The following is a 13,327-nucleotide window of genomic DNA, read 5'->3' as shown; positions in this document are numbered from 1 at the left end:
CCGGGGAGGGGGCCGCCCGCCCGCGCCGAAGCTCCGTCGCCCGCCCGCCCGCGGACCTTCAGCCAGTCCCAGCCCGCGGCTCCTGGCTGAATCAGGAATCCCCGGCTCCGGAGTCGCCGCGCCTTCCCCTTCTTTCCTCAGCGTCCGGGAGCCCAGAGCTGACGCCGGCACTGGCCTGAGGAGCCCGAGCGGGGCAGCACCGCCCCTCACGCCGCCGCCGCCGCCGCCTCCTCTTCGCCCTCCCTCTCCCGCCCCCAGCCAAGGCCTGCTGACCGCGCCGAGCGCCGAGCTGGATTGACCACGGCGGCCCCGGCGACGGGAGGAGGAAGCAGGCGGCCCGCCCCTGGGATCGCGCTCGCGCCGCCGCTGAGGGGATTGAATTGAGGCGCCGCGGCTGCGGGAGGCGAAAGGAAGGAGGAGCCGCCGCGCGAGTGCGACGGGGGCAGAGCCGTAGAGATCGACTCAGGAGGAAACGGCGAGGAGGATGTCTCACAGAGCGGCCGGCGTCCGGATCAGCCAGTGACTCTTAACAGCGGCGGGCCTCAGACCCCAGCGCGGACTCGGACTTTGTCTTTGGGGGCCCCTGCTCTGCCCTTCCTGGTTTCCGGCAAGATCTCAGAGGAGCCGGCGTGCCTCTCTGCCCGCCAGCCTTCCTCACCATGTCCAAGATGCCGGCCAAGAAGAAGAGCTGCTTCCAGATCACTAGTGTCACCACGGCCCAGGTGGCCACGAGCATCACCGAGGACACTGAGAGCCTGGACGACCCGGACGAGTCACGTACAGAGGACGTCTCTTCCGAGATATTCGACGTTTCTCGGGCCACGGATTATGGCCCTGAGGAGGTCTGCGAGCGCAGCTCCTCCGAAGAGACGCTCAACAATGTTGGGGATGCGGAGACTCCCGGGACCGTCTCCCCAAACCTTCTCCTGGACGGGCAGCTGGCGGCCGCGGCGGCTGCTCCCGCCAACGGAGGAGGAGCCGTTTCGGCCCGGAGCGTGGCTGGGGCTGTGGCCAGTACCCTGGCGGCGGCCGCCACCTCGGCCCCTTCCTCGGGAGCACCCGGCGCCGCCCCGGTCGCGGGCTCGTCTGCCGGGCCAGGGACCGCAGCCCCATCACAGCCCCCCACCACTTGTAGTTCCCGTTTTCGCGTGATCAAGCTGGACCACGGGAGCGGGGAGCCCTACCGCCGCGGCCGATGGACGTGTATGGAATACTATGAGCGGGATTCAGACAGCAGCGTCCTGACCAGGTCCGGGGATTGCATTAGGCACAGCAATACTTTTGACCAGACTGCGGAGCGGGACAGCGGCCTGGGCGCCACCGGAGGGTCTGTGGTGGTGGTGGTGGCCTCCATGCAGGGGGCGCACGGGCCCGACTCGGGAACTGACAGTTCCTTGACTGCTGTGTCACAGCTACCCCCGTCGGAGAAAATGAGCCAGCCCGCCCCGGCCCAGCCGCAGAGTTTTGGCGTTGGGCAGCCACAGCCACCGCCGCCCGTAGGTGGGGCTGTGGTTCAAAGCGCGGCTCCAGTGCCGCCGTTCCCGGCCGCCGCGGCCGGGCCGCAGCAAATGATGGCAGCCCCGCAGCCAAGTCAGCTCCAGGGAACCGGCTCCGGCGTCCTCCCGCAGGGGCCCAATGGACAGGGGCTGCCGCTGACGAATGTAACCCTGACGCAGCCGGGCGTGCCCCTGCCGCCGCAGCCGGGCCCGGCCGTCGGCGCTCCTGCGACGCAGCAGCCCCAGCCGTTCGCGTACCCCCAGCCTCAGCTACCGCCTGGGCATTTGCTGCCAGTCCAGCCCGCGGGTCAGAGTGAGTACCTACAGCAGCACGTGGCCGGCCTGCAGCCGCCAAGCCCCGCGCAGCCCTCGTCCGCCGGCGCCGCAGCGAGCCTCGCCACGGCTGCCAGCCTTCCAGTGGGCACCGGCCAGAATGCCTCTTCGGTGGGTGCGCAGATAATGGGCGTGTCTTCATTGCCCAGTGAAGCTGTGGCCCCAGGGCCGGGACCCGCGCCAGGCGGACAGGCTGCTCCTGGTCAGCCGGCCGGAGTGCCCCTGGCTGCTGTGGGATGCGCCGTGCCGCCAGGCCTGGTTCCCCCTGGGACCGGGCAGCCCCAGTCCGTGCCTCCGCCGCAGATGGGTGGCAGTGGTGCGCCTTCAGCAGTGCCTGGCGGCCCCCACGCCGTGCTGCCCGGAGTTCCAAACGTGCCTGCAGCCGTGCCCGCTCCAAGCGTGCCTAGTGTGTCTACCACCTCTGTTACTATGCCAAATGTACCGGCGCCTCTGGTCCAGTCGCAGCAGCTGAGCAGCCATACGCCAGTCAGCAGGAGCAGCAGCATAATCCAGCATGTTGGGCTGCCCGTAGCGCAAGGCACACCCAGTGCACCAACAAGTCTACCACAGTCTGACCTAAGCCAGTTTCAGACTCAGACCCAACCTTTAGTCGGGCAAGTTGACGATACTAGAAGAAAATCAGAACCCCTACCTCAACCACCACTTTCTCTCATTGCTGAAAATAAGCCTGTTGTGAAGCCTCCTGTTGCAGATGCCCTGGCAAACCCCCTTCAGTTAACACCTATGAACAGTCTGGCCACCTCTGTATTCAGCATAGCTATTCCTGTTGATGGTGATGAAGACAGGTATGGAAATCTTACTTAAAATATTTGGTAGGAATGCTTGACCAAACATTGTAGTTAAAATGCAACTTAAGAGTTCTTTTTTCACTTCGAGGCCCTTAGCGTTTTTAAGTATAAAAATTATTTTGTGTTTAGTAAGATTGGTTTGTCAGTACTTGAAAAGGCATTAGTTTTAGATTGCTAATGTAAAGGTGTAATAGAGAATTGGTCTTGTCACAGTCATTTAAAAGCACTGAATTGGATAAGGACACATTTGTTCATTCAGAAAAGTTGGATTTAGGCTTAATTCTCTAGATTTAGTAACTAGTAGATATTGTCTACTAGTTAGGATTGTCCTTTTCTTAGGTAACAATACCACTTGAACACTTACGGCAGAGAGTTTTGTCAGTGTGAGTTTGGAGACTAAGATATAAAATTAGAAGTGTTCCATTCTGGAAAACCGGAGGTCCTCTAGTAGGGAAAGATCCATGTAAGGAATCTCCTCCAGTGTATCTGGAAAAGCTGGAGAGAGAATGGTGAAATGTCAAGTCTGGCTTTGAAGATCATATCATCCTCCAGCCTTTTAAATAAAAGAACATAGAAGGTCAGGAGGCTTCCCAGTAACTTTGTTAAGATCCCTTTTTTTTTTTAAAGTAAAAAAAAAAAAGTGTGTTGGAAAGATGTTATCTTCCATCAGTTTTTTTTTTTTTAAACTATAGAAAGGGAAGTACGAAATAAGACTTTGACAGTAGTAAAATCTAGTCCTTGAAATTAAAGTAATTTTATAGTAAAAGTGTTAACAGTTGTCATTTGGCTCCCTTTATTTAAGGGATGCTTTTTTAATGGTTTAAGTGAAAATTGGTGTATTGCCATACCAATTCTACAACAGTCGATGTTTGGTTATGGTTCAGTGAAGCTTTTAAGTGGTTTTCAGGAAATGTCAAAGGAAAATTTGACATATATTGCAAATTTTTAAAAACCAACTTGTTACAAAGCTTTAAAAACATTAAAAAAATTACAGAGAAAGTTTCAGGTACTTTACAGTTAGGCATTTATTTGCTGGGGTTTTTGTTTTGAGCGAGGTTAATTTCAGATGTGTTAAAAGATGTTGTTATGGATTTCTAGAATAATTGGTATGTAGAACAATGAGATCTGTTAAAGCTTTTTCTTCTGTTTCTTCTGAGTTCCTTCACATTCTTAACTTTTCATTTCTAATTAGCCTTGTATTTTTGTTATACTTTCTGTTGGTTTGAAAATGCTCGCTGAAATCATCTTCTCTGCTTTTTGTAATTCAAAGTTCATCTTTTTTTGTAGGTGACTTGCTTGTTGGGAGTCTTACTTCCATTTGAGAACTCTTAGAGAATACCACATGACCTTAAGTGAGCTCAGCTAGCTAGTCATTGAGAAATTTTATATGGATGGGACTACCAAGTAAAGAAACTGATTCCATAGGCCATTCAGAAAAATCCCTCTTTACATCTCCCATATTTCAGTTTTCACACATAAGGGCACACCTGAAATGCAGATTGAGTTTATTTGTTCACCTTTTGTAAGAGGCAACAGGTATCTTCCCTTTTCTAGCTGCCAGAAGCCAATTTTTTTCTGGTGGGTTGGTAAATAACCATTTGCTTGCCTCTCTGTTCCTGTTGTACGTACATTGCCTCCGTATCTCAAGAAATGATGAGTGGTTTCCCAAACCACACCCCCCTTCTTGTAAAACACATGCATATCCATGAATGAAAAATGTATTTTTCTCTCCTCTTCACACGTCTCTCAGTTTACAGCATATGCAGTTATATTCCCCAGAACTTTTAAGATGATTATGTGGCATGAAGCAGAGAGATCTGTTGACAAATGGAAACTCTGGGATGTATTCTTTAGGGTATGACTGACTTCAAAGATGCAATTATTTATCCTCTTACTTTATTAGAAGTGTTAATAATTTAAAAATTTTATTTCGGAAGGTGAATGAGCTGCAGATACTACCGTATCTGTTCTTATCAATTGGCAGTAGTTAATCCAGTGCAGGGGTTTTGATGTGTGTGCATCAAAAAAGTCCTATATTAAATATGTGGTACTTCCCTCCCCCACCCAGTCTTTTAAAAATCTGCATTACTTATCAAATGTGCATTTCTAATTTTTGTTGTAGTCTTTCATTGGTTTTTAATTTAACCTGCTAGTTTTCAAGATGTAATCTTACACATTTGACTATTTTGTCACTGGACCAACACACCTGGTGAAGGAATAAATCCATTAAGTAGAAATAGTTTTTTGTTTTTTGTTTTTAATGTAAAGCCTTTGTAAAAGAGGGCATTTTAAATTGTATGCTTGAAATTAAATAACACGGTTTTTCTAGGCATATGTTTATGTTTTACGGAAATGACTGTTTTTGAGGAAAGTATGCCAACAAAAATAATAATTTTAATATGGTGATTTGGGGTTGCCTTCTTAAAATCTGCATACAATTTTAGTTGCAGTCATTCAAATGCAAAATAAAACAGAGTGAGAAGTTTTGAATAATTATGACTTTAACTTTGTGAATAGGTTGACAAATTTCAGATCTTAAAAATTGGTGAACAGCTTTTTTTTTTAAAGTTAATATATTAATATGTTAGTAAACATACTCGAGTTCTTTGAGAAAAGGAAGGAAAATAGAAGATTAACAAAAATGAATGAGGTTCTTTAGTTTGATATATTGAAAACTCTATCTTGTGATTTTGGCTCCATTACAAGGCTTCATTTTGAGACTTATTTTTAAAAAGAGGACTTACATATTAATACATTTTAATAATATACCTTTTAAAGGGCTGACGGTTGTATATAGAAAGCAAGAAAATGTTTTAAAGTTCAGTTAACACTGCCTGTTGACTCTATATTATTAATTGCCATAAAGTTTATATATTCTAGTCTTTCTCATTGGAAAGGCTTATAGTCAGTTGTTGATTCTTCAAACTGATTTTGTGTAAACTGGAGAATATAATAATGGCTGAAAATATAGTTCATAAAAAACCACTTTTAAGTGCAAGTTACAAAACTTGTTTGAATTACCGACATACTTAACAGACTCCTTTTTGGTAAATGGGGAGAGGTGCAAAATATTACTGGCCCTTTTGGTAAGCGAACATAGTATAGATCGTTTTCCACAGATAGCTGACCAATGTGAACTCAGTAGGCCACATTCCTGGAACTCTTTTATGAATGGCTGCAATTGTGAACTGTCAGCTACAACCAAAAGATTGTTGAAAACCTGAATGTAAGGATCCCTTAGTGGCAGATATCTTTATATCTTGTTAATGGTTTTATTTGTGTAGTTTGCTAATGACCACTGATTAAGTATTATAAATTGTGAATGTTAAGTGGTGTATCCTGATATGTGCTATAAATATACAAATTTTGTTTATACAATTATATATATGTGTGTGTGTATATATATATATATACATATATATGTGTGTATATATATATCTCATATACACACACACACATACTTGCAGTGCAGGTTTTTTTTAACCTGATGGGTAAGTAAGATTATGTAAATGTATATAAAGAGACAGAACTGTCACTTTACCTTTATTGTAAAATCTGTAGATACTTACTAGAGCTCTAAAAGTCTGACTGCATTTAGTCTTTACAAATGAAAGCTCCTTAGTTGAGTCTGTATTTCTTGGGAACTTATGTTTCTTTATCGATACTGAATTGTGGAGGTAATTTTACCCTTCCAGCTTTACAGTTGATGTTTAAATCACACACTGCATATTATCTTACGTACTCCTACCAAGGATTTTGTAATCAAAGTGTGAAATCCTGTGTATGAGTAACATTATTATTTAGTATAAAAACTGGTAATTGATGGATTCATCAGTGCCATGCTGATTACTAAAATATACTTTAGTCATAAACATGGCTCTAAGTAAAGGAAATGATCACGGATTCCCAGAAAGATTGATGGTCCAAAAGTGTATCAGTAGGAGTATGGCGCTTTTTTTTATTATTATTATTAACAATGACACATATATTGTTCAAAATTCTGTGTGAGCTAAATTCTATAGGCTGAACATTGGATAACCTTTAGTAAACATAAGAGCTTATATGTGTGTGGGTAAGACACACTCTAACTGTGTTTGTAACACTATTTTTTCCTTGTAGGGGAAGTAGGGTATCTTGAACTAAATTGCTATTATGAGAAGTCATTTTTTTATAGTACTGGTACTGTGGTATATATGTTTTCTAGTTCCTGAGAATAAGGGATATTAATGTTATATTTTTATATGATTATATTTATATATAAATATAATATTAGTATATATTAATCTGTTCTTTGAGAATTCTGATATCATCAATTTGGAAATAGTAAAATGTGATACTGGATTTATGGATCTGGTTCTTGCTATTTGTAATAGAGTTTAGTCTTCCTGTGCACCAGAAGAGTTTGGAAGTAGTCATACGCTTTAGTGTTCTAAAAAGTTCCACCCCAACAATCAGATGGTAAAGAAGCCAAAATTAGTGTCTTTACTGAGGAATGGTTGATAGGGGAATATAAAAAGATCTTGACTTTTCTTTCCTAAAATAGCAGAAGTTGGGGCCAGGGGTGGGGGGAGAGGTAGAGAGTGATGGCAGATAACCAAGACACAAAAACAGAGTGAAATGACATGAAATATGGTCTCAGAAGGAATAGGAATACTTGTTACTAGTGAAGAAAAGGCACCTAATTCCTTTTTTAAATAATTATTTTAGACCAGTATGTATTTCCTTTTTGAACAGATACTGTTTATTTCTTAATTGCATTACTCTTTAAATACTCTATAAATATGAGGAAGAGAGAGTTTATAAAAACAGATTTGTCTGGTTAAATGTAGCCTGAATGACAATGTTCCCTAAGTAATTTCTGATTAATGGGAAGAGCAGATTTTTAATAAAAAAAAAAAGTTAAAAGTTGACAGTATTTAAGGGGTATGTGTAGCAAATTCCTGAATTGGAATAAATCCCTTAAGTTAGTTCTTTATACTAAACCAAGTGAAATTGTGATTTGAGGCTGCTCTTTTATATGGTAATAAAATTACTGTATCCACAAAGAATGTGCATACCTGAATCATTGGTATAATCTGGGTCTTTCCCACAGCAATTGTTGAACATACCAAATTACTCAATATTTGTTACATTCTTAATCTGGCATGGCTTAGTCCAAAACCCCCCCCATAAAGATTTAAGAACGGTAACCAGTTCATATTATTCCTGTAGGAATGATCATTATGTGACTTTAATAATATATTTTAACGTATACATTTCAAATTTGGCTGGTAATATTAAGGATATATTATCTGCTTCTATTTCTAAAAAGTATGTTCATAATTTCTGCTTTTAAATCAAGCGAATTAAATTTCATCCATGCTTCTCTGGTTTGCTTACCTCTCAAATTTAAAGCCCAGACTTAGATTTCAGTATTTTTATTTCTTTGTACCCAACTAACATTTGTTAAAAAGAATGAACTAGGGACACCTGGGTGGCGCAGTCATTAAGCGTCTGCCTTTGGCTCAGGGCGTGATCCTGGCGTTCCTGGGTCGAGTCCCACATCGGGCTCCTCCGCTGGGAGCCTGCTTCTTCCTCTCCCACTCCCCTGCTGTGTTCCCTCTCTCGCTGGCTGTCTCTCTGTCACATAAATAAATAAAAAAATAATAATAATAAAAAGAATGAACTATCATTAAGTTGTACATTTATATGTGATAGTTACTGAAATTCTGCAGATCACTGAATAATAATTTTAATAGTGTTCACCTAGGACATGGACTGTTAGTGCCTTGCTAATTGGAGTAAGCAAGACAAGTAAGTGAAGTCTGAATGTTAAATTACTTAAAGCCTCCTTTCCCTATAAGCTTTCACTAAAATTTGCTGAAAGAATATTAATGTATAGAAGAAAAGCTATAATTAATGTGTCAATTATTGTAAATAATGCTGGTGTATTTTAAATGTTATTTTTAATGTGTTAGGCAATCCCTCTTCATTATTAAACAAGAAAATTGTTTAATCTTTGAATGAAAGATACCCAAAGCAAAGTTTTAAAACCAACTAATTTCTAAAGGAGAATTAGAAATTTTACTAAATAGTTTTGTAAGTTAATCTGAAACCCATCCTTGCTTCATATTTGGTCTTCCTAGCCTTTGAAAACAAAACAAAAAAGGCGAGGGAAGTTCTTGGTCAAATAAAATCAGTAGTGTGCTAAATTATGTATTAGCATATCATATGAATGACCATTACAGACAGTGGAGTTGGACATGCCTGGACTGAAATCCCAGCTCTGCTGCATACCTGAGGCATTTGACCTTCAGCTGGTTATTTAGCCTTATAAGCCCCTTTTTTCCCCATATGAAAAATGGGGATAATACCTGTGTTGGAGAGTTTGAGAGGATTAAATGAGGTAAATTGTAATAACAGATAATTTGTAAACAGTCCATATATAATATAATATGTATGGCAAACATACATTACAGAAATATTAGTATTTCATTGTCCACAAACTGTTCTCCCAGATCACACCTTAACATGCTATAAATCATACCAACGGTCTTCAGTTTTGATCTGAAAGTGTAATTTCATGGTGTATGGATGTAGTAAGAGAAAGGGAGACATAGTTTTAGGCCAGAAAAGTCATGATGTTGTAAAACTGTATAGCAGTTGGGTTCTAATCCTGGCTTTTCTGCCGCTTAGTTTCTTTAGTTAAGTCTTTTAACTTCTCTCAGTTTACCTCATTGGTAAAGTTAGAATTTGAGACTTGGTCAGATTTTAAGGTTCCCTGTGTAGGACTCCATACATTTAGACATATTTCATAAGAGAGCTGCCAACTTTAACCTTCCTGCCACCAGACTATCATGTGACAAAACAAAACAAAAACTGAAGCTTGCAGATACTCATCAAGTAGGTTGAATACCCAAGAAAACATTTAAAGTGACAGTATGTCATTCATTCAACTTTCTTTGTGTTCTCTCAATAGTAAGATCTGCGATACAGAAAAAAGACTGTCCTGCCCTCCCAAGATCTCAGATTACATGAAAATAATTATCAGATGTATGCTTTCATATACATTGTAGTTTGTGATGGAGTAAAATATAAGGTACTAATCGGAACAGCGTACGACATAAAGTCAGATTTGGTATGGGGAGGAAATAGACTGATTTCTGTTTAAAAATTTATTATCTGCATAGATAATACGTTTATACTAAATATACAAGAGTAAAAACTGAAAGCCTCTCTGTGCCTCTGTTCGCCAGCCACCCAGTTTCTGTCCTCATCATCAACCCATTATTACTTGTGCATTCTTTTGAAGCTAACTCTTGGACTGAATCTTAAAAGGGTGACTTAGGTTAGGTCACTGTTAAGAGAAAGGGATGATTTTCTGAGTAGAGGAGGATGGCAGTTTGTGTAACAATGTGAAAGAATGAAATGTCAGATTTGGAAAATGATGTGATTAATTTGACAGGAAACAGTGAAGGGCTTAAATGTCATGGTGAGAAATTGAGATTTTTTTAATCAGAAGTTTATTGTTGCTGTTAAAGGTGTTTCTTGAAGCTTTTATTGTTAAATAGTATGTATCTTGGAACCATTTCAGTACCCTTTTCAGTGATTATTGTATTTTTAATTAAAATCTTGCAATAAAGTTGTATAATAAGGAAATCTGGGGGAGCTCTGAATCCCAGAAGTCAGGATTCTTATCCAGTGGAATTTACTAAATAGCTTGGTATACCTAGCTCTAAGTTCGAGTATTCTGTTTGCCTCAATATTACCTTAATAATGATGAAATATTTGGTATATATGAAGATACTCTCCTAAAAGTTGATTTTTAAATAGCATGATATAGAAACTGTAATCCTATATTAAACACAAACCAAGCTTAATTTTGTCAGGTCTTATGTGTGCATAATCTCATTTGAGCTTTTCAGCAACTGTAAGGAAGTGTTTCTCCCCTTTTTATGGATTAAGGAAACTGAGGCTTTGAGGATTTGAATCACACAGTTATTAAGTAACATAGCATATTTTCAGACTTAGGCCTTCTGACTCCAAAGCCAGTGCTCTCGGATATTTCCAGAGTTCGTTTTGTTTTATTAATTTGCTTACTATAAGATAGGAGGAAGGAAAAGCTGCTGTAGCTACTGATCTATTGTTGTAACCCTTTACCTAAAGGATATTTTTAATCATTTTAAATCCTTAGATGATAATGTTGGAGATGGTCCTCATTCCTCTGCTAATTGTGTTTCCTTGGTCTCTATTTAAGATCTGTAAAGTTGAGTTTTGATATAAGGGAAGAAAGTATTTTCTGAGTTTAGGGTTCATGTACCTCATCCTTTAAGCTTCAGCAATTTTCATAGCTTAGTTTTGAGGTGTAGTATATGTATGTTTTTTCTGTTACAGTTACCCCACAAAGATAGTATCTTAGCAAAGCAGGTCGATATATGTCACATTTGAGTCACTCTCTGATGTACTACTTTCATGTACTTAGAAATTAATAGGACGGGTTATTTAGTATATAAAGCCAGGAGGAAAAGGATATATTTTGTTCATTGGTTTTGAAAAATGTCCACAAATGGAAAAACAGCATTTTCATTTAGGTGTCTGAAATTCAGAATAAACCACACTTCAGTCTCCCTAAGAAGTGCTTTGTTGGCCTTATATTTAGATTAATAGTTAACATTGACATCAAATATGTTATTAGAAAACGGGGGGCTTCAAATTTTATTTCTTGGGCAGAAGAGAATTTATGACCAAAATTGCATAAAATTCAGTATTTCTTTTAATAAATTTTTAATAACATCAGTTGCGACTTGGTGCCTTTAGATTACATAGACTATATAACCTTGAAGTGATCTCCATTAATAGCGTTTTCTTTGGGCTATTAATTTCCTCAATTTTATGCCATTCCAAAACAGAAGTCTTTGATGATCAAGCCCTTCAGTATTTACAAATGGCTCTTTTGAAGTTCTTGATCAGCTAGATTTTATAGACTTCTTTAATCTATGCCTGTTAATCAACGATTTGAGACTAATTGTTGCTATTTGCTAAAAATCCCTCAAGTTTATGGAAGACATCCCTGCTGAAGTAGTCGAGAAACCAAAAACGTCGTATTTTATAAGCCTGCCTAAATGTTTTTCCTTGGAATCTAGACTATTTAAATTTTTCTAGAGTACTTAGATTGTATTACTCCATATGGCTTCTTCATTTTGAATGTATGTAGAAAGTGATTCACTTCCAGCTTCTGCAAGCTAAGTGTATTTGTTCTGACATGTTCTAAAGACTGGAGGTCCATTTATAGTATTTTATTTCATAGGTTCCTTTTTTGCCCCAAGATGTACAACTAACTGCAGATAAAATGTTCTTTTTTCACTTCTACATTTGACTTATGAGAAACATTTCACTTTTAGAGTCTGTGCTGTAAAAACGCTGGAATCTCATAACTTAAGTCATATGATTTCGTTTAAAACCAGTTTATTTGGCATATGAATTTGATTGAAATTAAATGTATGTATGTATTTTTCCAAAGTCAGGGGATCTGAAGTTTTTTTTTTTTTTTTTTAAAGAATGTCATCCTTATAAATATATTGTAAATACTCTTTAATGAATTTTAAATTCCAGGCTTGCAGAATAACCTCCAGGTTTACTCTTTGTTGTTCTCTCGTATTTATTGTTTTCCTCTTTGAGTCACTCTGTTTTAAATCCAAGGTCTCCAACAGACCTGTGCGAATAGCAGACTTGTCCCGTATGGTCTTGGGTAAGCCTGGTTAAAAAAAAACAAAAAACAAAAAACCAATCGAGTTTTCAGTTGTTCAGTTGACTTTCATTTAAATCTGTAGGCTGATTTCCAAATGCAGTGAAAAAAAGGGCCTGACAAATATATCTTAAGAGGATACAAGCTGTTAAATAACAGTAGTTAGCAGCCTCTTAATCCTTGATATTAGCAGGTCTAATCAATATATTTGATTACCTTGGACTTAGTCTAGAGAAAAATAGAGAAAGGGTTAAAAGCATAGAAAGGAGTTAAAGGAGGTAGAGCATACAAAGAGAAGTACATACACTGAGGATGCCAATTAAATAGTTGCTTTGGTGACACTCTGGCATCTAGTGTCTGTCTGCCTTTCCTAATTTTGGATTATCTAAGAGGTACCCCAGTGGTTAAAATAAAAAAATGCCTTTTAAAAAATGTATTTTTAAACAATTCAGTAGGTATTAAGACAATGAGAATCTGAATTTTGAAATCATGGAATTCTGTTGGGTATTTGTTTTGCTTGTTGATCACTGATATTTAATTGCTATTCCAGTAGAATTTGGAAATAGTTTTCTTATTGTACTAGTAATACTGTAGAGACTCTATTAAGGTACTTGTGAGGGTTTCAGAATTGCCATGTTGTATCTGAACTTCATTTTGGTGATAAAATAATAGCTATTATTTATTGACCATTAAATATATTTATAAAGAGCTTTATATATAGTCTCAGTTCCTTAACCACTCTGCAATGCTAGATCATAATATCACCATTTAACTGATAAAGAGACAGACCTGGAGAGGTTAAAATTGAACCCCACTATATGTTTAGCATAGTGGTTTAAGAGCATAAACTCGAGGACCAGATTGTTACCTACTAGCTCTATGACATCAGGCAAATTATTTCTTATCTGATCCGCTTCCTTATTGGTGAGATAGGAATAATAATAACACCTACCTCTTAGGGTTGT

At 39.8% G+C, this 13,327-nt stretch overlaps 2 protein-coding genes across 4 annotated transcripts in view; both read left to right on the top strand.

Annotated features, from left to right (window-relative positions):
- Positions 1–530, top strand: part of LOC121104209 (TSC22 domain family protein 2-like) — a 2,211-nt gene extending 1,681 nt beyond the window's left edge. The window contains exon 2 of the mRNA XM_040636577.1: positions 290–530. Within this exon, the coding sequence (XP_040492511.1) occupies positions 290–530 (241 nt within the window). The remainder of the gene's footprint in view (positions 1–289) is intronic.
- Positions 35–13,327, top strand: part of LOC103681437 (TSC22 domain family protein 2) — a 49,061-nt gene continuing 35,768 nt past the window's right edge. Inside the window, exon 1 of one of the 3 annotated variants that reach the window (XR_005836543.1) lies at positions 35–2,635. Coding sequence is in view for 2 of the 3 variants with exons in the window: in XM_040636678.1 (XP_040492612.1) it covers positions 660–2,635 (1,976 nt within the window). In the remaining variant the exon portion in view is untranslated. The remainder of the gene's footprint in view (positions 2,636–13,327) is intronic. The other 2 variants (XM_040636678.1, XM_040636679.1) reach the window with 2 other exon arrangements.

Source organism: Ursus maritimus, unplaced genomic scaffold, assembly GCF_017311325.1.
Source record: "Ursus maritimus isolate PB19 unplaced genomic scaffold, ASM1731132v1 scaffold_20, whole genome shotgun sequence".
Classification (NCBI taxonomy): domain Eukaryota; kingdom Metazoa; phylum Chordata; class Mammalia; order Carnivora; family Ursidae; genus Ursus; species Ursus maritimus.
Note: the sequence above shows the minus strand (reverse complement) of the source record. Positions and strands in the feature narration are given on the sequence as shown.